The 27,433-nt window shown below is 39.2% G+C and overlaps 1 protein-coding gene across 1 annotated transcript in view; it reads left to right on the top strand.

Moving 5' to 3' along the window:
- Nucleotides 1-27,433, top strand: part of LOC127691971 (regulating synaptic membrane exocytosis protein 1-like) — a 198,773-nt gene that overhangs the window by 165,283 nt on the left and 6,057 nt on the right. The window contains exons 23-25 of the mRNA XM_052191865.1: nt 19,782-19,920; nt 22,882-22,994; nt 26,636-26,737. Coding sequence (XP_052047825.1) covers nt 19,782-19,920; nt 22,882-22,994; nt 26,636-26,737 — 354 coding nt within the window. The remainder of the gene's footprint in view (nt 1-19,781; nt 19,921-22,881; nt 22,995-26,635; nt 26,738-27,433) is intronic.

Here is a 27,433-nt window from a genome sequence, read left to right as displayed (position 1 = left end):
CCCTGACTTTGCTGTCAAGTCATATCTGCTCAATTATCTTCATAACACATTTGCTTGCTCAGATACGTGAGGAAAGCAGAAGCTGGAGAGAAGTCTCAGTGACCAAGAATGCTTACTGTTTTTGCAGAGACCTGGAGATTTGGTAGCTTACAATGCCTGCAATCCATCTCTAGATGATCTGACTCCCATAACCTTCCCAGGCACCTGAACTCACATGCACATAGCCACACACAGGAAGATATATACATACACATAATTAGAAATAATAAAAATAATTTAAAAAAATAACTGGGAAATGTCATCCGTTTAAGGTAAGACAGGATAAACCTCAAAGTTCTGTGAACATGAAGGTGCTTGTAAGGCTTTTCTAGACAAAATGCAAATAATCTTTTGAATATCGGGAACCTGAAACCTGAGGCTTTATGAAGACTGGAGCGCAGGCAAGAGAACTATCCACCCAGAAATCTGCCAAATAGCCAAGCCAGTTCTCAGTTCTCAGAGATGCCTGTAGAACCCCTGCATTAGAGGTGAATTTAGCAGGAAAGCATTCTTAAGGAGAAGATGAAAGGGAAGTAATGGACTAACTGAGAGGCAGAAAGCCAGCTATCTAAGGAAAACCACAGCAGACTATAGTCCCCACTCTCCCTCCTTTGTCGTGATTCCTCACAGACTTTCCAAGATATTTAGTTGGCAGGGAACATTTGTGGTGGCTGCCCTGTCGGACTCTTGAACTGGCGATAGTGCAGCCAGATAACCAAATGGGATTTTTACCAAAAACAGTGTAGTAGTTTTGTCTTTTTTTTAAAAAAAATGATTTATTTATGTTTTATTAATTATAAATTTTATTAATGTTTTAATAAAATAAAAAAAATATGGCCCTTCCTACTTTCCCATTCTTCCTTGTAAGTCAATGCTTTTCATTGTCATGGTTAGTGGAACAATCCTTTCTCAGTCTGCATATCAGATATTTACATTATGATTCATAACAGTATCAAATTCATTTAGGAAGTAACAACAAAAATAATTTTGTGTGGAGGGTCATTGCCATGTGACAAACTGCATTAGAAGGTCACAGCAGCTCCATCCATTTACCTAAGAATTTCATGAATTCATTGTTTCTAATGGCTGAATAGTACTCCATTGTGTAGATATACCACATTTTTTGCATCCACTCTTCTGTTGAGGGATACCTGGGTTCTTTCCAGCACCTGGCAATTATAAATAGGGCTGCTATGAACATAGTGGAGCATGTATCCTTATTATATGCTGGGGAATCCTCTGGGTATATGCCCAGGAGTGGTATAGCAGGATCTTTCGGAAGTGAGGTGCCCAGAAGAACATCATACTAAGTGAGGTAACCCAGTCTCAAAAGATCAATCATGGTATGCACTCACTAATAAGTGGATATTAGCCTGGAAAACTGGAATACCCAAAACATAATCCACACATCAAATGAGGTACAAGAAGAACGGAGGAGTGGCCCCTGGTTCTGGAAAGACTCAGTGTAGCAATATAAGGCAAAACCAGAACAGGGAAGTGGGTACGGGTGGGTGGGAGAACAGGGGGAGGGAAGGGGGCTTATGTGACTTTTGGGGAGTAGGAGGCCAGAAGGAGGTAAATCATTTGAAATGTAAATAAAAAATATATCGAATAAAAAAATAAATTAAAAAAAAAGAAGGTCACAGCATTAGGAAGGTTGAGAGTCACTGCTCTTAGCCTTCCTTCCAAGCCCTCTCAGGTCCTCCGGCTCCTTCTCAAACTGACGTATTTATTTTGTCTGATTATTATTGCACATTTATACGTGTAAATATATAAATGCAGCTGGTTGAGTCTGTTACCTGTGGCTAGGGCTTCAAGGATGGCCTCTTGCTTCGGATAAGAAGTTAGGTGGCTTATCTCCTGGAGAGACTAATTTCACTTCTCTCAGTAATCAGTAGTTGCCTGTAGTGCCTTGCCTACGTGTGGGATCCCATGAAATTCCCTCTTTCAACATCAGCATGTTTATTGGCATGGTCACTGTTTAAGCAGTGATATTGTTGAGGCTCATGGACTTAGCTTCTCTATCTTTTCTAGGCAGTGGGATCATACAGCAGACTTTCTGATCCTTTTGGCTCTCTTTTTAAAAAAAATATTTATTTTTGATATTATAGTAGAATTATATTATTTCTTCCTTCCCTTTATTTCCTCCAAAATCGCACATATACCTTCCTTGATGCCTTTCAAATCTATGGTCTATTTTCTTCATGTATTATTTTTCTATGCATACATGTAAATGTAAATAAGTATATATTCCCATGTGTAAGAATAAGGTAGCAATTAGAACAATTGTTTTAAAACAAGCACCTAAAATATTCAAGGTCTCTGTTATAAGCCCTGTGGCTCTGGAAGCCTGTTAGGAGCTACATCAGGAGCTCCTATCTCTAAGCGTGCTGTAGGTATGGGCTGGTGATAAATCCTTCCTGTAGCAATCCTTGTCTTTGGAAAGCAGAGTCCAGAACAGGGCTTCATTCTACAGTTGGAAATGGAATTTGGTATTCCCATAGTGTGTAACTTGTACAAACTTAGCCACAAACTTTCAGAGAATTGTTTCACATATTCCAAAGACAGTTCTGTTTGTTGGTATCTGTGTGTGCATGTGCATGTGCGTGCACACACATGGTGATTTCAAATGCAGGAGGAAGCACCTTTTGGGGATTTGTTTGTTTCAGATTGATTTAGACCTAGGCCACTTAATTTCATTTAAACAAATGTAAACTTATTTTTAGAGAAATACTGTTTTTATCAGCTTTCCTAGAATTTAAAGTAGCACATGCAGAGACTTTTTTTATTTTCTTTTGTGGTTTTTTTTAAGGGCAATATTGAGAGCATAATTGCTTTTCGCTTTTCTGCTTCAGAATTGGATTTGGAAAAAGAATTTCCTAGTTTCTGAAGAGAATAGTGGAGCCCAGGGTGGTTTTCCTTCATGCCACAGTTTTACAACCAGGATCCTTCCATTGTGGGGACACTATATATGGCAGTAGCGAGACAGTACCACTTTTTACTTAAAAAGTGAAACTTTGAGATGCTGGAGTCTTGACTGTTAGATTTATTCTGAGAAAGTCTGAGCAAATGAAATGTGATCACCGTGAACTAACCCAAGGATGAAGAACATGGTGTTCACTGGGTGTGGAGGAGCCTGCAGTCAGAAGGGTCAGCCATTGCTTTTCCCTGTGGTCATAAGGAATGCTGGGACCAGTGGCTTAGGATTTGCTATCACTGTGTCTTAGATTCCTTAAGCAAATGTCTATGTGTGGGCGCTTTATTTTTAAGGTTCTAGGGTTGTTTGATCTCTATGCTAAATCAGTTTAACTCACTTAACTCTTTACCTTCCAAGGGTTTCAGCTCAATGTTAATTTTCAAAGTGCACTATTAACACTGCATAAATCTTTAAAAGAATGCATCAAGAAACATCATTTGATGTGTTCCAATGACAAGGTGCCAAGCTTTTTTTAAGCTTGTATATCAGTATGTTCCTTCTAAGAACAGGTATCAACGCTACAGTCTTAACTAAGTTCCACTTGTTCTAGCTGATTCAACTGTAGCTAAAACAGATTACATTTCTATGTGGCTTACAGAGCACATCTATAACCCAGCCAACTGTCAGAACTCTCCTTTCATACGATGAAGTTAAGATAATGTCTTCAGAGTAGTTAGTACAATCTGGGAAGCAGAGAGGCAGAATGTAATGGACTTTCTAAGGGTTTCAAATTAACACCAGTATTGTGTTTATCACTGAACCTTTCCTATCTTTATATTGTTGACATTTTCAATATATTAAAGCTTACATGTATGCTTAGGAATATACAGTGATGCCCCTACAGAATCAATATACACAGTTCTTGGCTCAATTCAGTTCATTCCCTAGTATTTCCTTCCACTTTTTAGGTATTGCATATTTCAACCTATTTCCTACATTTCAAAAGATGAAGGTAACAGGATAGAAATGCATGACATTATTTATATTGAAGATTGATGCTATTAACATTAATCATATTAGCTATTTAACTTTTAGTTCTATATACCAACAGTATTCAACACCAATTATTTCCCTCTCATTTCCTGAGGGCTTTTTTTTTTCTGTCTCAGGATAATGAGCATGCTTGATAGTGAGCAACTGTATTTTTACCCTTTAATGCTTATTCTTAACGATAGTCAGAGATGAGGCAGTTTGCAGTAGTTTCTCAAATATCCAAGGAAACAAAATGTAGTATAAATCAGCATTTTGTAATATAGATTGTATCATTCCTAGTCATAGTCAGTCATTCTTCCTGATTGACACACAGCCCACCCTAATGGTCAGAAAAAGGACAAATTAAAATTATTACAGATGTTTCCTGCTTGTAATGCCACTTTGAGGTAGGAACCGATCTCAGTATTGTCTTAAGGTTATCTGAGATTAAGTATCCAGAGTAATTTACTTTAAGAGGACTTATCAGCTAGAATCTCCCTAAGGTGGTGTGTGTGTGTGTGTGTGTGTGTGTGTGTATGTGTGTATGTGTGTATGTGCATGCGCAGATGTGTGTCTTCCTGTGTGCAGGTGTATGTGACTCCACATGTGTTGTTCCCCAGGAACCACTAATTTTACTTTTCAAGGCAAGGATTCTCACTAAAATCTGGATCTTGAAATCAGGTTAACTAGCTGGCTGTAGAGCTCCAGGGGTCTTCCTGTCTCTGGTTCCCCAGCAGTAGGGGTACAAGCTGTGGTCACCAAAGCAGGCTCTGTAGGTGGGCATTGGACAGTCAGTCTCAAGTCTTTATGTTTGCACAACCTGAAGTTTGCACATGGTCGCTTCTCCATCCCGTCTGGAGACGTTATCACTTCATGAATTTTATGGCAGACATTCCCTCTGTCTGCAAGTCTCCTAAATTCACCACTTTAACTCACAGTATACTTGATGCCCTTCCTTCTTTCAAACTCTAAATTACCTACCTGATCACTCGGAAAATAGCCTAACAATCAATTCTCACTCCTCAAGAATAAAATTGTCAAATGAGTGTTAGAAAGTCAACAAAGTGATTCCAGCATATTAACAGTTATTTCAGATCCATATGATCATCCAGTTGTGATGTAGTAAATGAAACATGTCTGCTGCTGATGTTTTTGGAGAGGTTAGCCACTTTCCACAGTTAAATTTGCTACTTCTGCCTTCATCTCCCATCACATAGGTGATAAATGCCACCAAATGACTCCATGGCTGGAAAGGATATCAAGCCTGAAAGGGTTGCTTGCATAGTGTTCCTAAGTGGGGTGTGGGGCAAAGTTTAGGTAGAGCAATGGAGACAGTCTGCACCTGGGCTAGAATTTCTTTAGGACTTACTGTCTTGCTTACTGGACATTTGATAATGACCATGTTATAACTTCAGCCTACTGAACTGGAAGTATTTTGTCTGCCAGCATAGTCCCCAATACACTTACTGATAAAACAGGAATTGGATTGTGTCCAAAAGTTAGCAGAGTAAAGATGTTCCCTGCACTTCTCACTTTTTAATTGTATAGACACAAGAGAAAGTCAGTGGTTTTTTTAATGAATCTGAATTTACTTCCTCTGAAAACTCAGGAGTTTAAAAAATACTATAATATCCAATTTTATAGTTTTAAAAGGATTGGTGCTACTAACCCTGTTTACTTCCAACCTTTACTTAAATCAATTCTTGCTAAAAGGAATAAATCTTCCATTAAACGTATTTAGGAAATAATTGAGTGAAAAATCATAAACAAGTCTTTGCACTATATGTCGGTACATCTACTTTTATTCAGTAACATGTTAATTGTATTAGGCCAAACCTTCCCTTACTTCCTATCCTCCCCCCTTTTATGGGGAAGGGTTCATCCAAACCTGTGTGCTTTGTAGCTCCTAGAGTAGCAATGTGAAGGCCGCCTCGTGAAAGAAAGAAATTATGATTGGACCCTTGAAGATGTGCACAAGTCAGTAGAGCTGTTAACCTTTATACAATTTTTTCATATATTCCAAAATGTTCTGACCTGGTGAAGAAGCTCTGAAAGACCCTAGAATTTGCAATTCATAGGATTTTCCTTTTGTTTTTAATCACAAGAATGTTTAAAAATATCTGTCCTTATAAAACCACTAAGCAATACCCAACCAATCTGTTCTAGCGATATCTCCTTCTGATAGAACACGTAATGGACTTGGTATACCAGGAAGCATTGGGGGAGGGGGCAGTTTTATTCATGAACGATTCTGAGCTTACCCACGAGCTTAGGCAGGAAATGGAAGTTCACACACCATCAAACCCCAAAAGTTTGCTTGCTTGCTTTCTTCCTCACACATCCTTGATCACACCATGTTCTCATAAGGCCCGGTAGCTACCCACTTACATATACAAAGTTTGGCGGCATCGCACTGAGGGACTTTAAACATGTTCCAGCTTCTTACGGGTGCACATGAACGTCACAGTCAAGGACACTGGTGGGATTGCTCATCCACGGAAGGGCAGACCACAGCACTGGGAGTGGACCTGAGTCTAGAACCATTTCAGCAGGAATTTCTAGGTTCTTCAGGAGGATCTAGAGGATAATTCTTAAGAAGGACAGATCATCTGGGAAGACACACCTTCACTGTTGCTCTTGCTGTGTATGGAAGGAGTGGCTATCTGCTATGAAAGAGATGAGTACAGAGGACCCTTTAAAGAATGGGAGGAATGGGACCCCAGACAGCAGTTAAGTGCTACATTGAGATGGGTGTGTGTGTGTGTGTGTGTGTGTGTGTGTGTGTGTGTGTGTGTGAAGACAGGATTTCATTTGTTTAGTTTGGACTAGGCTCAAACTTAGAATCCTCCTTACTCAAACGTCCTAAGTCCTGCTGATCATCACAAGCATTTACCACTCAACACAGCTTCATAGATGACTTGAATGTAATATACTCTCATGATCTATCTATTGATTAAACCATTTGTGATTTCATCTTCCTGAAGTCCTGTTTACACGTACGTATGTGTATATTCCACTGTATCCATCCAGTTTGTTGGAAAATCATGGCCACTGCCTATTTGAAAATGTGTGCAACTGAAATAATCCAGGAAAGAGTCACGAATGGCTCCTTATGAGAATTTTGTCTTTAAGTCTCTAGGCTCATTTTTTAAAAAGATTTATTTACTTATTATATGTAAGTACACTGTAGTTGTCTTCAAATACCCCAGAAGAGGGTGTCAAATCTTATTACAGATGGTTGCGAGCCACCTTATGGTTGCTGGGATCTGAACTCAGGACCTTTGGAAGAGCAGTCAGTGCTTTAACCACTGAGCCATCTCTCCAGCCCGAATTTTGTCTTTAGAAGATAGTCCAACATACTTTATTCTGTCTTTATAGCATTGAACAATAACAAGTATTACTCTCCTTTCAGTAATTACCATCCCAGTTATTTATCCCTACCCTTCCATATAGACATCAGAACATTCTGTCAGCACCTCTGCTTTCGACTGGGAGAATAAGCCCTTACAGATTCTGCTAATGGTTTAAGTTACGTTGCCACCAGATCCTAGAATTTGCAATTCATTGGATTTTGCTGTTTTGTTTTGTTTTAGTCATAAAATTATATTAGTATGCTTGGTCTTATACAAACTCCAAACAACAACCAACAACTTTGTTATATCTGCTATAGAATCTAATTACAGCTGTCTCCTAGCAGCTAAACCATGTGATCTCTAGACTTCCCTTCAGGATGGACTGTAACCTGCAAGGTGGAAGTAACTCTTTCCTCACCAAGTTAATTTTGGTCGTGGTCTTTCTCACAGCTATAAAAAATCTAAACTAAGGCACTCATACACTGCTCAAAATGGATCAGTGAGCTAATGGCTTTTCCTTCTGCGGGTTAGGAAACTGAGGCATAGGGAAGCTAAGCTCATGTCTGACATAGTGAGCGATAAAGGAGCTGAGTCCAAAGTTCCCTAAGCTACTACTAGAATTGCCCGGCTGGTTTGGATTTGGATAGAAAAAAAAATTCTCTGCATAGTAATTCAGTGAAAATAAATGTTCATTAATATGAAGTAAACAATGCAGCATCACTTATTTCTATATTTCAGACTGAAACATTATTTCACTTCCTAGCCAGGGTGATGGATAGGAAGGAGATGGCATGATGCCCGGCCATTCTGACCTGTGTACCTGTGGGGAAAGCACAGCTGGGCGGAGGCACTCCTTGGTCTGGTCTGGCGGCTGGAGACACCAAGAGGCCTGTTCCATTGATAAGAAGAGACAGCCCATGATTTTAAAGCTTTATTATAGAAAAGTAGGGGGAAAGAAACGCGATAGAAAAGTAAAGAGGGAAAGAAGAGATAGAGAGGTGAGAGCCGGCCATGGTCACGTGAAAAGAGAACGGGGGGGGGGGAGAGAGGGGGAGCAGGGGGAAGAGACAAGAAAAGAGGACAAGAGAGAAGGGCAAGAGAGAGCAAGGAGGGATCGCGCAGCCCCTTATATAGTGGGCGGGGCTACCTGGCTGTTGCCAGGTAACTGTGGGGGTGGAGTCCAGCCAGAACACTAAGGGCCTGGGGCGTGGCCTTACGTGGCTAATGGCCACAGGTTATGTCCAATAGCATGTATTTCCCCTTCTAAGAAATGTAGCTACATCTCAGGAATCTGCTTACCCAAAGGAGACTAACAAATTCATTGAACTAAATGGGGTAGTTTTTTTTTTTTAATCATCTCTGCAGCAATATTTTCTAAATTAAGAGGTAACACACGATTTAGGCATGTCCACCTTAACAATGCTCTCAAGCCCCTTTTAATCGAGGCAAGATGAAAAACGAGTCTATTTAAGGTAAGCACGGAAGGCGTGACTTCATCCTCAGCCCTCCACACACACACACACACACACACACACACACACACACACACACACCGGCCAGGTGAGCACATTTGTTAAATAAACCGAGAGTTTCAGAATGTAAAAACCATGACCCATCCTTCAGGAGTTTCCGTGGCGAGGTCCTTACAAGAATACAGACTGGGTGATGTAAGGCTCGGAGTCTGAGGAAGGGCAGATGTCGGCAACATTGTTTGCTGTGGAGGTGGGAAAAATAGTGGTCTTCCCTTCCTCTCCCTTTCCCCTCCCCTCTCCTTACCCCTCCTTTCCTCCTTTCTCTGATATGTTCTAATCTAATCTTCTAATTTTACTATATTGGACATATAAACGACATTTTATTTGTTTAAATACAGTCACATTGGAAGATGCTTGTGGCTAAGTCCTCAGTGTTGGCATTCTGAGGAGACACAATTCACACCATAGCACTAGAACCAGAAAGATGGAGACTGTGATGCCAGTCAATTTGTGCAGGATGTTCAGCATTTGAATCTTCTCTCTGACTTGGCTTTGGCCAAAACACAACATTGTACAGGTGTGTGTGTGTGTGTGTGTGTGTGTGTGTGTGTGTTACACTCTTAAATACTATTAGGCAGGGTCCTCTAGTATAATACTCAGATTGTTTAGCATGTATTAAAGGCTATCCTGAACTTTGTTGCTTACAATGCATCCGCTAGGCAAGGGGATGGACACATGAAGGCACTTTACTGAAAAGATAAGTGTGGTGGGCTAAAGGTGTGATATGCAAGGCATGTGATCCCCTCACGGCCATGCCTGCTGTTGGGGAGAGAAGAACTGTTAGCTGAAGGCAAGCTGAAACATGAAGGCACCAGTGCTTGACAGAGGTGAGTCTCCCTCTTAAGATTCATCTATGCAGAATCTGAAATGCAGGACAGAGAGCCAAGGAGGACACGTATCTTCATCTCTTATGATGATAAGAGGAGGCGAAAGAATTTAAGTATATTGCTACAAAATAGTTGAAGTATTCTTTGAAGGAAAATATCATCTCTACATTGTAATATTTCCTCTCTCTTGTAAGAGTATTTGAAATCATTTTATTTGGATCCATTTCACTACTGTATTGATTTCATGATAGATCTCTGTGGGAAGTGAATAGATAGAAGATAGTAGACTGCGTAGTTTGTTGAAATAATCTGGAGAATCACTAGGTAGATGGGTAGGCTGGAAAAGTCAGAAAAAGCCAACTTTCCAAAATAAGCCTCAGAAGTATGAAATTTTTACAAGTGGTGCTTATCTACCGTAGGATAGAATGTAGCTTTAAATAAACCTTGGCATGACTCAAGAGCAATATTTTTGTTTATTTGTTTAAATACTAAATAATATCGTGGCACTTTTAGGGCAGATCATCTAAGTAGTTTCCAGCTACTTGGCCAGCAGGACGTGGGGAGCATTTGCCATTGACAAACACCTGTTGAATCTGTTTCTAGCTCTCAGTTCTTCCCCTTGCCCTTCTCTCTTCCTTTCTTCTCTATCCCTCCTTTCCTCCCTCCCTTCTGTACTGCTCCTCTCCCCTCTTCATCTCCTCCTCTCTTTTGTGTGAATTAACTTATATGGATTATCACCATTAGTATTTAAAATTATTATAAGAATGGCCAGGCAGTGGCTCAGTTGATCAACTAGTCTTGCCTCACAAGCATGAGGATAGCTACCATCAATGTAAAGGGGATCAATGGTAGTTCGTGCTCTGGGGAAAGAGGAATGGGGATATAGCATCCTACAGGCTTGCTGGCCAACCTGTCTAGCCAAGTGTAGAGCTCCGGATTCGTTGAGAAACCGTCTCAGAATTTAAGGTGAAGAGCAATGGTGGAGAGCAATAGAAGATACCTAATGATCTCCGGCCCCTCTTGCACGTGTGTACAAGTGTATGAGAGGCCAAACCTGCTCCATTTTGAGACTGGACTCCATCTTAAAAGAAAAGAAGCCTGAGAACTTTGCCTGAAGCTGAACCCAAGCTGCACCCAAGTACCAGGAAGGACCCCAGGGCTGTCCTTGGCCCACACCCCAGGGTTACTCCATAGCTACCTCCAGCAACAGTCAAGCAAAGATTAGTCTGATGGTTTCAGATGGACTTTCAGACCGTTTGTGATTGTTCACAGTCTGTGTCAGTTTACAGCAGCCATTCAATTAGATGCTTCCCAGGATGGACAACACCTCACTTGTTCCCATTTCCTATAAAACCTTTTGCCAATGAAAGTTTGGGACTTCTGCACCAAACCATCCTGCTATATCAGGGTTGGCGGTAAGTAGACCCAGGCTCAAGCTTGAATAAAAAGACCCTGATGTGATTACACCAAAGTCAGCTCCTGCTTGATATTTTGGGAGTCATGAACAAGGCACAACATATAAACACACACACAAGCACGAAAGCGCTCACACACACACACACACACACACACACATATGCATACATACATACATACACACAGCACAATTATGTGAACTACTATTATTTCCCCTTTTAAATTAATGTTTAGTTAGCATGAAATAATTAATTTTGTTATGGCATTGTTACACTGTGAATTATTGTACTTTATTCATTTTCAAAACCCACTACTCTATCATCCCTGTCTCCTTCTGCTTTTTCCTTTCTCCCCTACCAAATAGTGTCCTTCTAATTCCATGTCTTATATATGTATATTATGCTTATATGTATATATATATATATATATATATGACATGGATATATATGTTTTTATAAAAATGTTCAAAAATCAAGTCTGCACATGAAATAAAACATATGCTGTTTGTGTTTCTAGAGTCTGGCATATATTCTCACCCTCTGCTATATATGAGGGAAGCAAGACATAAGAGAGCCCATGAGAGTCTAGAGACATAACTCAGTGGTTATGAATATTGTCTGTTCTTCCGCAGGACTTGGGCTTGCCCAGATGAGGGCTCATAGCTGCATGTAACGCCAGTTCCAAGGGATATGTTGCCTTATTCTGACCTCTGCAGACAATGGTCAGGCAGGTAGTAGATAGAACACATTTAGAGAGTCATACATATAAGCTAATAAACTGAAAAAAATAATTTAGAAAAGAGCCTGTGAGCTGCCTGTAGGCACCACTAGTAAGTGTGGTGACACTTGGTGACTATTGCTATGACAGTGTACTGTGTCACATTATGTCGAATACAAAGTACACACAGTTAAGTGTGGACCATGCTGATATTGAGAAGGTGGAGACGTTGAGGTGTGATAAACAGACCTGATAGTGACATGTGGCCATGCCCTGTCCCATGAGAGAGCGATCTGATTGATCACTCATTGGCTTTCCTGTTCTGACTTCACACTTTGGCATCCTTCCTCACCACCATGCTCAACTCTGGTCTTTCAGGAAATAATTCCCTCAAATGAGTTATAGTTGACCCTCAAACATGCAGCTCTTTGTCCTGGAATATAAATGTAACAATTCACTGATTCGCTTTCACTAGCCACACAGTTTAAATAGGGAGACCCTCCCCGACATGCCAAACTACTGTCTTTCATTAAGTCCAAGACTGTCAGCTTTTACAATTGGGAGGTACATCTGCTGCTCTTCGAGCAGCCAACGATACCCTTCCTGGCCTTAAGTCTATATTAGAAACATCCAACTCACGAGGAGCTGAGACAAACGGAATCACCTTGTGATTGAGCCAGATGACCTGCTCATGAAGTGATATTGCACAAGCCTCACATTTTGCCACCTTCTCCTGCCTCCCCATCCCTCTGCATTATAATTTCAGTCTCTCCTGATGGATACAGCAACTCTACACTTTGTCAGCTAATAGACAATACTGCATGGATTGTTATGGTCCCAAGTTACTCAATCAGTTGTGCCTGTTCTTTTTCTCATTTTTCCCAGTTCATGGACGGAATTCACTAATCCTTTTTGCATTAGCTACTACTCTGAGCATGATCTCTCAGATCTCCTTTCAAACCTCTCTAACTAATACTCCATGTCTGGTAATGTCTTCCCCACCTCTTAAATAGAAAAAACTCCACTATCACACAAGGCTAAACAATAAACCTCTTCTAGCACAAGGTGGCTCTCAAAACGTCACCTTTCAACCACAACATAAATTTTTCGGGTCCCCTGAGGAGCTGTCCGTGTGGGCGCATCTCTTATCAAGCTCCTAACTCTACACCTCTCCCACCTCTCCACCTCTCAGGATCTCCTCCTCATGACCTCTCTGATGTGGCCCATGCTCTGTTAGGATGGCTCTGTCTTTCTTACGGAAATTCTGAGTAATAATCAAAATTCTCTTGCTGTTCTGCATTTTATTTTTTAGATAATTACGTAATTTCTCCTTCTCTTTCCTCCCTCCCAACTCCTTTCCGCCTTTAAAATTATTTTTATTAAACCCATCTCTCTCTCTCTCTCTCTCTCTCTCTCTCTCTCTCTCTCTCTCTCTCTCTCTCTCTTTCTCACACACACACACACACACACACACACGCGCACTCGCACGCGCGCGCACACACACACACACACACACAGAAACACATTACTTCTTGATTACTACACATATTATCCTGATTTCTGCACTCTTGCATGTGCCCACAGACTCCAGTAGAGTGCTGCCCTGAGCCTGCTTAACTGCCTTGACCTTCTTCTACAACAAACAATAGGACAGAGACACCAGCCTGTTTACTCTATTTTTATTTTGCTGTTGTTGCTTGGTTTTGTTGTTGTAGAAGGGATCTCGCAAAGTCCAGGGTTGGCCTTGAGCTTATTGTGTAGCCAAGGATAAACACCTGATTCTCCTGCTTCCAGGATGCTGGGATTAAGGCACACACGACCATGCCTGAACTACTCTTTTTACTTTGTTTTGTTTATTTTTGAAATTGCAATTTAACTGCTCCATTCCTCCATGTTCCTCCTTCCAAATCCTTCCATTTATCCCTCCTTATGGTTCCTGCCTGAGTGATTTAGCCGCATAGACTTGAAGTATATCTATATGTTGTTATAGCGTATCCTTTTTGTCTGCATGTCTCCAGTCCTAGCCTGTTCCTTACGGTGATAATTCATATGTAAGGAATATTTTACCTTGTCCTTAACTTAACCTGTCACTGTTGTATTGTCACATCACAGTGATGCTTGACATATTATAGCTTCTGGATGTTTAAACAGTATATGATGGAGCAATCAATAAGCCAATAAGTGTTTATATAGCAATATCTCCAAATATACAAAGAGTTTTCATGCAAATATGACATCTTTTCTAACCTTGAGAGAATTTCTGCTTTTCAGCAGCATGAGTAAAATGTTGCGTGTAGCATTACAGATTTTGCTAATTTTCCATGAGTTAATGATTTATATGAAAATGCACTACTTTTTAACCTTTATAATTATAAAATACTTAAGGCAGCATTTTCAAATAAAAGTTTTTATGGCATAATTTGATAATTTGGTAAGTTGATTGCATGCTTTTGTAAGGTGAATAATTCTTCATTAGATTATAAAAGTGAAAATAGTGATATTGTCAACTAATATTTAATAATGATTCATATCTAATTATACTATACTTATAAAAAATGTAATATGTTGATGTTATAAATACAGATAATTGTAATACATTTGTGACCACGTAGATTGAGATTTTAAATGTTTCACAAATATACTTGTAAACACATATATGAATGTAAGAATAAAAATATCTGTGGGAAAACTATTTTCTACTTGCTAATTATGTTAAACCAGACTTCACATTTTCCTAAAGAATGATGGAATGATCACAATATTGAAATTTCAAAACCTAGGCTTCTAACCATACATTTGCTATTAAATCAAGATTTGAACAAGCTGACTTCTAGAATGTACTCCCTGGTAGGGCCAGGGTTCACTGCCAAGTCACCAGCATCTACAAGAGATTGGGCCTTGAGTAAGTCTAAACTAATGTTGTTGCATGGGTTACCTTTCGATGAATTTATAGCCTCCACACACGTAAGGCAATAGTCCCCCAACTTTTAGATGCTAAATCAATATTAAAGCCTTATGAGTGCAAGAAAGGCAGATTCAAAACTGGAACTATTTATTAAGCTTCTACGAGGCCTTTCTATGGCTCAGTCCAACAGCATACCTTTCAGGGATATTTATTAATATAAATAGATCAACGGGTGGGTATCAGTTCTTTGGCCAGCTCCCATCTAAAGAAATAAACAAAGTTTGAAAATTATAAAAAGTGCTGTTAAAGTTTACAGGACTGGGTGAATATAAAAGTTTAAATAATTTCTCAAATCTGTTTTTTTTTTGTTTTGTTTTGTTTTTATTCCATGTTCTGATTCTCATATACAATCTAAAAACTATTGAGTTTAAAACTGTTCTAGAAATACTCTTTGGATATACCAAATACTCTTTAGATATATCAAATACTCTTTAGATATATTTTGCTTTTAGAAAAAAAAATAACATGTCACTTTAAAAGTAGAAACAAATTAGAATTAGCGTATGAGTTAGGAATTCACACTTGTCTTCTAGAAAACTCAAGTTGAGTTCCTAATATCTATGTCTTTAAAATAGCCTACAAATCCAGTTCCAGATAATCTAACATCTTCCTCTGACATCTGCAGTTAGGTGAGATACTTGCATAAAGTATTTGTCAGTGAAAGCACACTGAATAAAGGTTATTTGTTTCTAAATTTTTCTTTATAGTCATTAAGCACTTGTGTAACAAAGGTTAAATATTTAAACCTATGTTTAAATAGTTTAAATCCATGTTTAGGAGATTTTTTTAAAAATCAGGTTTAGGTATTCAACAACTCAGTAACCTGGACAACTAGATATCCATGAATTCCTGAGATCTTGCCAGGGCTGAGCCCTACAAGGTCAGATACTGAGGAGAGACACTGCATCAGAAGAACCCAAGGAGTGATGGCCTCTGGCAGTATAACTCTCTCTTACTATTCTGGAGGATGACTTTTGGCAATTTCACCAACAGAGGGAAAGAAAGGAAGGAAGGAAGGAAGGAAGGAAGGAAGGAAGGAAGGAAGGAAGGAAGGAAGGAAGGCAGACATATATATTTGGTGGATGGACAGAGCCCCAACAAATATTTATTCCCTCTGCTTGTTTATACCTTCATAGACAAAAGTCCTTTATAAAATTACTTTCTAGATAAAATGTTACACAGAAGGAGAGTCATAGAAGGATGTGTATGGCAAGCACAAAGCAGTGCTTTATTCTATAAGCTCATTATAAGTTCAAAGCAACAACAGTTTCCCATGGCCTCACTTTATCACAGTGCACACCCGTGGCCTCATCCTTGGACCTGACCTAGAATGAAAGATTTTTCTTGATCACAAATCTGCCCCAAGCCTATTTCTCTTTTTAGTGTAGTTTATGAAAGTTCATCGTATTCCTTATTATGCTGCCTTGACTTGCTATTCTTTGAGGAGGGGGCCCATTCTGTTCCTGATTTTAACTTTAGAACATCTCTCTTTCTGGCAAAACAACTAAAGCTATCTCCTTAAATTTTCTTCCTAAAGTTATTTGAATCAAACCAGGAATTCCATGACGTCATTAATGCATCCAAACAGCATTAATTCATGAAAGTTTGTCTTCATGTTGATCTGCACCCCAGCGGGGTAGGCCAATCGATGCTCAGGTGTCATTAGGCTATGTGATAGTGGCAGGAAAGGCATATCAGCCCCAAGAAGCAATCCTGGGATGACGATTCTGTAGCTGTGCCTCTCCAGGATGAATTCATCACAGCCATGAGAAACGGTGGGCCATGTCCAGCAAACTGGCTTGCCACAGCATTTCCCTAGATGACTTCTGACAGAGTCTCAGTATCATAAGAGAACCTGAAGAGAAACTGAAGGACCTGTGAGCTACTGTAAGGAAAACCACCTCTGTCCCAACAACGACCAGTGTGCTCCTCCTCCCTGCCAGGACCCACTCTACTGGACAGAACACTTCCTTCTTGGCTTTTCAGTTAAACTGTGCTGCTCTGCCCATCACTTGCTCTGCCCGGTGTTTGATGCATAGCACCCAGGGCTGACAGTACTCTATTGTGTACACAAAGTGTAATGTAATCTTCATGGTAGCAGAACATCTATTTCTTTAATATGTCTCTGGCACCTAGAATTGAGTATGACCATACAAAGTTCTTTATAAGCAGTTACTGAATGGAAGGATGGATGAAGGCAAATGGAAACCATGCTAACCCAAGGCTTCTCACTACTGGTCCTCTTAATGGTTTCTCCTTCAGCTCCCAGGAGACCCTCACCATTTACAGTCTACCCTCTACCCTCTGGTACTGTTTCCATTATGAACTGATACTCCACCCTGGCCCTACTGCCTCGAAAGCCCTTTGTAAACCAGCCCCATAACTCTACTTGTCTAAATGCTTGATAGTACAGAGCAAACATCATTTACATAAAGTGCTTGGGTACAGAAATGTTTAGTGGTTTTTATACTGTTTTATACCTTTTTGCTGTTTACTGTTTATACTCGTTTTGCTGTTTACATAGACAGAGTAAGATCTTAGGGATGGGACTCAAGTCAGAACATGATTGCTTATATATGTTTCATATGCATTATACCAATAGCCTGGAAATTTTAATATAATACTTTTAAAAAGTTTCATTGTTCATCCATGCATACATGATCGTATTTACCTCATACTCCTCTCTTACCTCATTCTCTCTTCTCTCCAACTTCACATTTTCATTTTTTTTATACCCCACTGACTCTTCTTAGTACTGATCAATATGTTCATGAGGTAGGCTGTCTTCTGGAGTGTGGTTAGCATTGCCAGGGTTCACATCCTTCAAAAACTTATTTTCCCTATCCTAGAAGCCCTTTTAGTCCACCTATATTTTGATTACAAGAGGAGTGTTTTGCTCATGACATCATGGGACTTTTGAGGTAGTTCTGATTTAGAATTTTTAGATTAGAACATTCAACTTGTATATCTATGGCTTTCTCCTGTTTCTGAAGTAGGTCTACCCAGCATGTTCTCATGAATAAAAGATTCTCTAGCAACACACTGATTGTCTAAATGAAGTATATCAAAGAAGCAAGCTTAGTATATAAATGAATAAATACCAGCAGCATTTTCAGTGGCATGAATGAGTTCCTGCCTTCTGTTCTACAATATCAAGTCACAGGAGAAAGACAAGAGACCTAAAAAAAGAAAAAGAAAGAAAGAAAAGAAAAGAAAAGAATAGCAAAAGAACTCCTGAGTCCCTGGTGGGAAATTGGGACATCTCTATGAGAATTGGTAGCAGTATAATATCCACATTATTTTTTAAAGGGCAGTTTAGAAATCACAAAGATCACTAGCATTTCAGTCTCTAGGAATTTATTCGGCCAAAAGTTCCCTGTCATAATTGGAACTTCCATAATTGAAGACTTGGTTTAGTTTGAATTGTCATTGCCGTCTAGTGGAAGAATGCCAACTTTTGTATGTTATATTAAATATAATGAGGAAATTGTTTACTAGAGTGTATAATGTCCCATTGTTGAGTGTAATAGAGATCTTCTGGTTCTATGTTTTCACTGTTCATCGATGCATACAGTATTTATAGGGATGGCACTGAACAACACTCATGCGTCCCCTGAGGTCCTGAATATTGATTTAGCTACAAGTAGATAGATGTTTCATGGCAGGCATAGCATTAGCAATGAAGAGTAACAAAGTAGGACACGGAGATAAAGACTGTCTTCAGTGTTTGCTATGTCTATAGTGCCTGAACACTTTATAATACACATGCATTGGCTTTAGTTACATATATTATATCTTTTAGTTACATATATCTTTGATTATACAACTTAAAGAAGAGATCCAGTGACCAAATGAGAGGGGAAGATGACACCTTTGATATGACATATTTAGAAGTGTACTTAGATGCCTGCATTTGTGAAAGATAATGGGGAATGAAAATTTTATGGATGGGTGCACATTTTATATACAGAAAACATTTATATATCTCAAATGTGTATTAAAGCATGCAACACAAAATAAACATAAAAGAGAAATGCATATGGAGCACATCTATGGAAAAATGCTTATTAGCTTATCTTACCTGTTGGCGTTGATCCTAGGTATAATCAAGCCAACGTTTTAGATGTTTAGAGTTTATAAACAACGGAAATGATCCCATACTTATTTTATTTTATTATGTGCCAAACTACAGGTGCATATCTATAATTTCTGCATGTGGTGGCCAAGGCCAGGAGGTCAGGAGCTCAGAGCTGGCCTTGGCTACATAGAAAGGACCAAACCAACATGAGCTACATAGAAAGACTCTATCTTAGAAAAACAATGAAATTAAAATACTGAGCTAGTGTACTGTACAGATGGATACCCACTTCCCCCAAATGCCAAGCAGGTCATGTGGCTGAATCAGAAGGCTGGAGAGAGTCATGCTTCCTCAGAATGGGTAATTTTCACCTGTCCTACCTAAGTAACCCCTATACTCTCCCAGACTAGATAGCGTAAATCAAGGTGTTGTAAAAGCCGTCAAAGAAACTAAAGAATTACTGCTTCTTTATATGAAGGTTGGTGATACATGGATTTTCATTTTGAGGATTCTCCTAATTTCTGGAGAAGATGGACCATTCCTGTAGGTCTGCTTCGGCACAGTTGGACTGTTTCAGATTAGGAACCCGTTAACTTACTCGGTATTATTTTCCGCCTTAACAATCTAGTGCCAGATCTAGCTTTTCAATGAAGTTGTCATACAGTACTACTTTTGTTCCCTGGAGCCACGGTCTGTCATACCTCTGCTAACCTCTAGACCAAAGTGCTCTTTGGGCAGACAATTAATCACATCCTCTTCAGCCATAGCTGCTAGTATTAAACATTTAATGCGAACGAAAAGTAACTATTGCTTTTGCAGAGCCAATGGCTATTCAGGAGGAAGAAAGAAAAAGAAAAAACTGGGTAAATAAAAACTTGGTCCTTGTTTCCAATCTCCCCCATCAGAGTCCGGCCACAAGAAGTTGAAGAGCACCATCCAGCGGAGTACAGAAACAGGCATGGCGGCTGAAATGCGGAAGATGGTGAGACAGCCAAGCCGGGAGTCCACAGACGGCAGCATCAACAGTTACAGCTCAGAAGGAAAGTAAGTGACGTGACTGATGTGACAGTCCTGTTGCATGTGGCCTTTAACTATGGGCTGGTCAAAAGACTAATTCTGAGTCACTGACTCATGCACCCAGAAGTTTCTGCCCGCCCCTGTTTCAAACCAACCTGACATCCAGGAACACCTGCAGACTTATCCCTGCACCTGTTCAAATCTGTCACAGGAATGAACCGAGGTCCTTCACTGAACAGACAGTATAGAAATGCCACATTTAAAGAATTCTTTCATATAGGAAACATACGGCCCGGCTCTGCCACCAGAAGCTCCTGAATGAAAATTTAGAAGCGAGAAACTGATTTCTGATTTCCCAGTTTCTCTCCAAACTATTCTGAGCTGTACGATGTTGTTCTGACACATTTTTACACATGGGCAACTTACATTTTCCTGTTTTTAAAATACCACTAATTCATTTTTACCTTAGCATGGAGAAAAGACTCTGTCTACCTCATTTTTCTTTTCTTTTTTTTTAGTTTTTTTAAAATTAATTATTTTCATACACTCCATATTTTATTCCCACCCCACCAACCCCTGTCCACCTTCCCACTGTTCCTCCTCCTCCCCTCCCCCATCTCCACATGGATGTCCCTACCCCCTCACCTCACCTGACCTCTAAACTCCCTGGGTCCTCCAGTCTCTTGAGGGTTGGGTGCATCATCTCTGAATGAACACAGACCCAGCAGTTCTCTGCTATATGTATGTTGGGGGGCCTCATATCAGCTGGTATATGCTGCCTGTTTGGTGATACAGTGTTTGAGAGTTCCGGGGGTCCAGATTAATTGAGACTGCTGGTCCTCCTACAGGGTCACCCTCAGCTTCATTCAGCCTTCCCTAATTCAACAGCAAGAGTTAGCTGCTTTTTCTAATTAAAGTTTTTTAGTTCTAAAATTGATTAATTCTGAAAGTATGAATACATTTTTTTGTTTGTGAGAACTTTTACTAGTTTGTGCAGTTACTTAACAAAATCTGCTTTTTTTTTCTATTTTTAAGATTTGGGGGGTTAAAACTGGATTCTTCCAAGGGAAATACTTCTGAGTAACCACTATGTTTGCTTAGTGGGTTAGAAGAGATGAAACACTTATGAGTTTTTCATAATTATCCAACCACCTTAAATCTGAATAAATTAGGATTTGCAAAATAGCTTCCTAGGTAAAGGCTGTGCCTAAGGATGCCTGGAACCCACATAACACACACACACACACACACACACACTGCATCATATATATATATATTACATCATACACACACCCTAGTAATAATAAATACAAATTTTCAAGCTTGAAGACCTTAAATGTATTCACTATAAGAGATTGTACTGTCCTATAATATCTATTAAATATACTAGCAGCTGTTTAAAACGTTCATGACTAAACATGTGAAGTTAATGAGATTAACCTAAAAATATCTAGAAAAGGTAGCATATTATGAACTGTAACAGAGTCTTCCTGAATGGAGCCTCAGGTCTTAAAGTAAGATTACAACTGCTGGAAGCCTGCCTGCTCTGGTCAGGGGAATGCAGTGGACCAAGGACAAAAAGCCAAGGTCTCAGACCTTTTAGGAAAACTTAACTCCCTAACTGTGTTGGATGCTAGAAGCTGATAGCTTCTGAAAAACTAAATACTTTCTTGCTTATTCAGTGGTTGAAAACCCTCCTCTGGTTTTGGAGATTAACACCCGAGGTTTAACAACAGGGGATTAAGTTGTTCTTCCCACCTGCTGGTCAATCGGTGGCCTGCAAGCCTGGGAGTTCATTAACTCCTTGTCAGCTAGAGGAAGTTATGCTTGTGGAAAGAAGCACTCATTCTGAAAAGAGAGTTGAATCTTTATTTGTGTGTGTGTGTGTGTGTGTGTGAGAGAGAGAGAGAGAGAGAGAGAGAGAGAGAGAGAGAGAGAGAGAGAAAGTGAAACTACTTCCTGTTGCCATACTTAATTCTTACATCTCTTCAGGATGCATGATCACATGGTATTCCAAGCAACTTCTTTTTCAAAAGTTCACAAGTTTAAAACATAAATTCAAATCATAAACTGAATAAGAAGTTGCAACAGAGATGTTTACATGTGTTTCCTTTGAGACTAGTTGTCTAATTAAACATTCTTTTTCTGCTGCTAGTTCCACAGGCTCATTAAGAGTTTAAAACAATAATTCTTATGTCATAAATTAGCACAGTTTTGTCAAGAGGCAAATCATCAGCTTTGTGTCTCATTAGTATTGAAGTTTTGTATAGAAAAATCCAGTCAATATTGTATCTTTTATCTTTGCACTGGATTGTCCAATCCCAGTTTATGACCTTTAGTTATCAGATAATGGTTTTACAGCCAGCCTAGAAGGAATGTTTTCCCTGATCATAAATTTGATCCAAACCTGTTCTCTATCCTAGTATAATTAGCCCATGACACGTGAAGGCTCACAGAGCCCTTTTTCCAGTCCTTTCTACAGAGGGCTCAAAACTACTAGTATAAATTTAGGAATTCTATAGAATGATTATTAGGAATTAAGAAATCACTTATTTGTTTCATAGCTTTACTACAAGAGAATACATTTTCACTGGTCTGCAGAAAATCTGCCTAATAGGGTGGGCTAATGCCCATGGATCATTATACTATTTAATAATAACAGGAAAGACTTAATAATAAGAATCAACTATGTGATAAAAAAAGAAATCTCTGAAGAGCTTGCATATCAGTTCACCCATTGCAGACCATGTAATATGATAGGCCAGTTTTCAGGAAATCATATTACTTTTCTCTCTTCTAGATGGATTCTGATAATAAAACTCCTTCCTCTATTAAATGAAGCATCGAGCTTCATATGCTCGCCTCATAGGTAACATGAAAAAACAGTGAAACAACTGCCCACTGGGGTGTATGTCTGCTGATCAGGACTACGTAAAAAGAAACTAGCGAGAAGTCTAATTTGGTTTTGCTCTTCTGTGTTTGCTGTAGCTTAATATTTCCTGGAGTTCGAGTCGGACCGGACAGTCAGTTCAGTGATTTTCTTGATGGATTGGGGCCAGCCCAGCTTGTCGGCCGCCAGACCCTTGCCACCCCAGCCATGGGTAAGGATTATTTTCTGCAGTTTATGGTTAACAAGGTCATTTAACATTGCATAGTAGTATTACAAAATGAGAAAAGGTATTACTGTTCTCACACATAAAGTAAGGATGACATTGAAGGATCACGACGCAGCTGTTTGTTGTGATTCACAAGACAAGCTTAAAGAACAACATCAAAAATAAATGCTTGCAAGAAGTGTGGCTGTGTGACGTCAGCACAGATGAGGTGGGATTCACATCAAATCCATAGCTAGCTGTCCCCCTGAAAACCATATTCCTAGAAAGGGTAGGGGCCTCCTCTTCCACTGGAGGAATTAATTTTCTTACACGAATTGGAGGTTAAGAATGTGAGTCATCCTGGTTACCAGCACTTGTTCAGGGTCCAGATTATATGGTCTATATCTATTTTGAAGACATAGCTAAGCTGGATATATCTGGGGTAGCTCTTAGAGCAGGGAATAAGACTCATCTAATTTATTCTTCAAAGTGATCAGAGATTGCATGCAGAGGGAATAAGACTCATCTAATTTATTCTTCAAAGTGATCAGAGATTGCATGCAGCTTGTAGGGATACAACAGTTTATAGAAATAAAAGTAAGTTATTTCTAAAGCAATTGACAAGCCCAATAACAACTTTTTTTTCTAAAAGCAGATACCAAACACAGATAACCAGTCGAAAATGGAAAAGGGAGATGTTTGTTTTAAATACAAAAGCAGCAGAAGATAGAAACCAACTCTAACAGAGTCCATACATTAAATAGTTACACTGAAGGAAATTGGAAAGATGGCAGGGTTAGGAATAGTCCCTGCTCTCCCAAAGGGCCTTAGTTCTTAACATATCAAGTGGATATAACTTTAACCTCCAGGGTGTCAGAACACCTCACAGACACCCCACATAGGACATGCACACATGAAGATGTACATAGGCAATCTAAAAATCTTTTAAAGAGCCAAAAGAACAGTATTGAGAAGACAAGAGAATGGAAAGTTATGAAAATAAAATAAATAAATAAATAAACCTGAGTTTTCTAGGACTGAGAAATGCAGTTAACATAATAATTGAGAGATTGCATCATTCAAGCAAACTTGGAGGTTGGGGAATTAAATAACTAAAAGATAAACCTTATCCAGAGTAGAATGGAAAAAAATGAATAGGAAAAGAAGGAAGGGGAAAGTAACAGTGCTGGTGTCTATCTCTCTGTCTGTCTGTCTCTCTGTCTGTCTGCGTACTGTTCCAGAACAAGGGAAGAACATGCATGGTAGAGGCCATTTTAAAATTCAGTGAATTTCTTAAACTGAAACTGTTTTTTTTTAAGTAGATCCATCTATCCTACAGAACATCCCAATCACAGTTTTCCCCATGAACCCATACTTGCAAAAGTCTCCATGAACCCAAGCAACACAAACACAGTAATATTAAAAAGTAATGATAACACAATTAACATCTTCCCACAAGTGCATGACTGATTTAATGCCTGGAAAGGAATGTATTGCCTACATTAATCAAGAAGAAATTTATTTATATTGGCATGTAAGAACATGTTTGGTGAAATTTTATAGTAATTAATTTTTTTAAAAAGACAATTTTGGTGTGAAATAGCACATATTTAATCTGATTGCTGTACAACATATACATTACATTGGTCTCTACATTCAAGTGTCATTTAGTACTTGGAGAAGTTTGATGCCAGTACAACACTGACTGGAATAATATGGTAGCATCTAGCAAAGAAGAAAATGTATATATACTGTAACTCAACAATACAACATCTAGCTATATATTCTCAGGAACTTCTTTGTAGCATGCTTTGAAACAGTTCAAAATAGAATAAGACAGTAACCCCAATCAAGAGTAAGTAAATTAAATATGACATTCACAAAATAGAAAACTAGATAGGGGTCTGGGGCTTAGTGACTAAGAGTATGCACTACCCTTGAAGAGAATCCGGCTCCATCCAGAACCCAATCTGACTGCTCAGAACTCACACAGCACACACACACACACACACACACCAAAATATGTTTCTAGAATGGAAGAACTTGCTTAATGGTATCATTTATACAAACATTTAACATATGGAATTTTATTTAAGATAAGCAGTTACTGAGTTGTGAAAAAATGTCATCTACCAAAAAGCGTGTGTGAGGAAATGGATGTCAGGGCATTGCCAAGTGGAATTGTAGCCACCATCACTTTCTATGATCCCCCACTAAAACCTTGGAGAAATAGTTCCAAATACTTTCACAATGAGTTTGAAAACCATGAATACAAAGAGACAAGGGAATTCTAAAACCAGTACTTCTAAGATATAAAAAGAACAGGTGTCTCTCTTCAACTCAGTCTAGATGATAATGTGAGCTTTTATATCAAGATGTGCTTGAACCTCAAAAACCCCACTTCCTGGAAGAATCCATGAAATGCAGCCTGTCACAACCATTGTGACAAAACTACCTATTTCTAACTAATATCCGTTAGTGTGAGAACTGGAGTCATTCTGCTGCTGGGATACATAGGCACAGCCTTTATAATGGACACTTGGCCTTTATAATGGACAGTTGGTGACATGTGTAATCATTCTAATTCACTGTATGGTTAGATCTATATACTTAAAATCTGAAAACTTAATTATTCAGGACATAACCAACAGGGTATTTGACAATTCTTTCTTGCTATTGTTTTAGGGGGGTTGTTTTGTTTGTTTTGGTTTTTCCAAACAGGGTTTCTCTGTGTAGCCCTGGTTGTCTTGGAACTCACTTTGTATGTAGACCAGGCTGTCCTTGAACTCAGAGAGTCACCTGCCTCTGCCAAGTTCTGGGATTAGGTGGATGTGCCATCCCCACCCAGCTGGCAATTCTTATAAAATTGTTCATTATACCTCAAATGGCAGTAATGTAAATAACCTACATTTCCATCAACAGAAGACTTCTTAAATAGGTAAAAGTGCTGTCCATTTCATGGTCTGTGGTGTCAATACAACAAAAATACATTGTCATGCAGGCATTATTTATGCAATTGTTGTAGTAGTGACCAAAGTATTACCAGTGGCTTAATATTGAAATTGAGACAATTACCCTTTGTCATTGCTGAGTAAATATCGTAGGTATCAGAAGGGCGAGAAGATTGCAACAGAGTACACAACCTTAATGTTGTGCTTTGCAATTCTTCAACTAGTGTGCACAACTCTAAAGATGGACATGGGAGTCACTGCGCTGGCTCCATGATAAAAGGTACTTGCTGTCAAACTGAAGACCTGGGTTCAACCCAAGATGCACATGGTGGGAAGACAAAACCAAACCCTGGCAAGTTGTCCTCTGATGGACGTATGCACGCACACAGACACACACGCGCGCGCACACACAGCATGCACTCACGTAGCACACATGTGCGCTCAAAACATGCATCCAAAAGCAAATAAACATTATAAAAATTAAACATGGATTAGTACCAGATGAAAAGATAAATTACTTTAACAAACTGGTTTGTAACCTGAGAAAGAAAAGTGGATTTGAGCAGCGTATTAGCATCAGCAGTCCTCTCCCATCACGGAGGTAAACAATTCCGCATCTGTCAATCTTCCGCCATCTTCTTTCCTGATCCCCTGACTTGAGTAGAAGCTGACATTTTGTTTTGTCTTCACTTGCAGGCGATATCCAAATAGGGATGGAGGATAAGAAGGGTCAGCTGGAGGTTGAGGTTATCAGAGCCCGGAGCCTTACACAAAAACCTGGCTCCAAATCTACACCCGGTAAGGGAAAGTTGTACCATTTTGGACGGGGCTCTTTTAAGGTGCATTTATTTTAACTGTTATGTGTATAGTGATACATATATGCATACATGCAGTACTCATCAGGGGTCAGAAGAGAGAAATGGACCACCTGGAACTGGAATTACAGACTGTTTTAAGCTGCCTTGGTGACTGCTAGGAACTGATCCTGGGTCCTCTGCAAGAGCAGTGTGTGTTCTTAACTATTGAGTCATATCTCCAGCCCCTGGGCAAGACTTAAATATGGAAAATCTTCCTAATTTTGTTACCTGTGGATTTATGTTTGATCTTAGCCAAAAGCATGCAAAAATAATGCATTTGAATCTTATATTCTTGATTTTGTATCATTTGATTGCTTAAAACGCAATTTTATATAATCTTTGATTTTATGAAAATGGATCCAGGTTTTCTTTGCATAGTTCTGTTGAGAAGTACTAGGGGAATGCAGTTATTCGTTAAAATAATTATAGCCATTTCTTATACTAAATATTTTTTCTGCATACCTAAAACTACAAAAGAAAAGGCATTGAGGTATAAGATGTGGACCTGCATTTTCATGCCAGCCCTGACTCAAGTAAATGAGTCAAGATGATTTCGGGGACATTTATTTGACACAAGGAAAGGCACAGCAGTGGTGATGTATGGATGGATTGTAAGGAGTCAGATGTTTAGAACAAT

This window comes from Apodemus sylvaticus, chromosome 9 (genome assembly GCF_947179515.1).
Source record: "Apodemus sylvaticus chromosome 9, mApoSyl1.1, whole genome shotgun sequence".
NCBI classification, from domain to species: domain Eukaryota; kingdom Metazoa; phylum Chordata; class Mammalia; order Rodentia; family Muridae; genus Apodemus; species Apodemus sylvaticus.
Note: the sequence above shows the minus strand (reverse complement) of the source record. Positions and strands in the feature narration are given on the sequence as shown.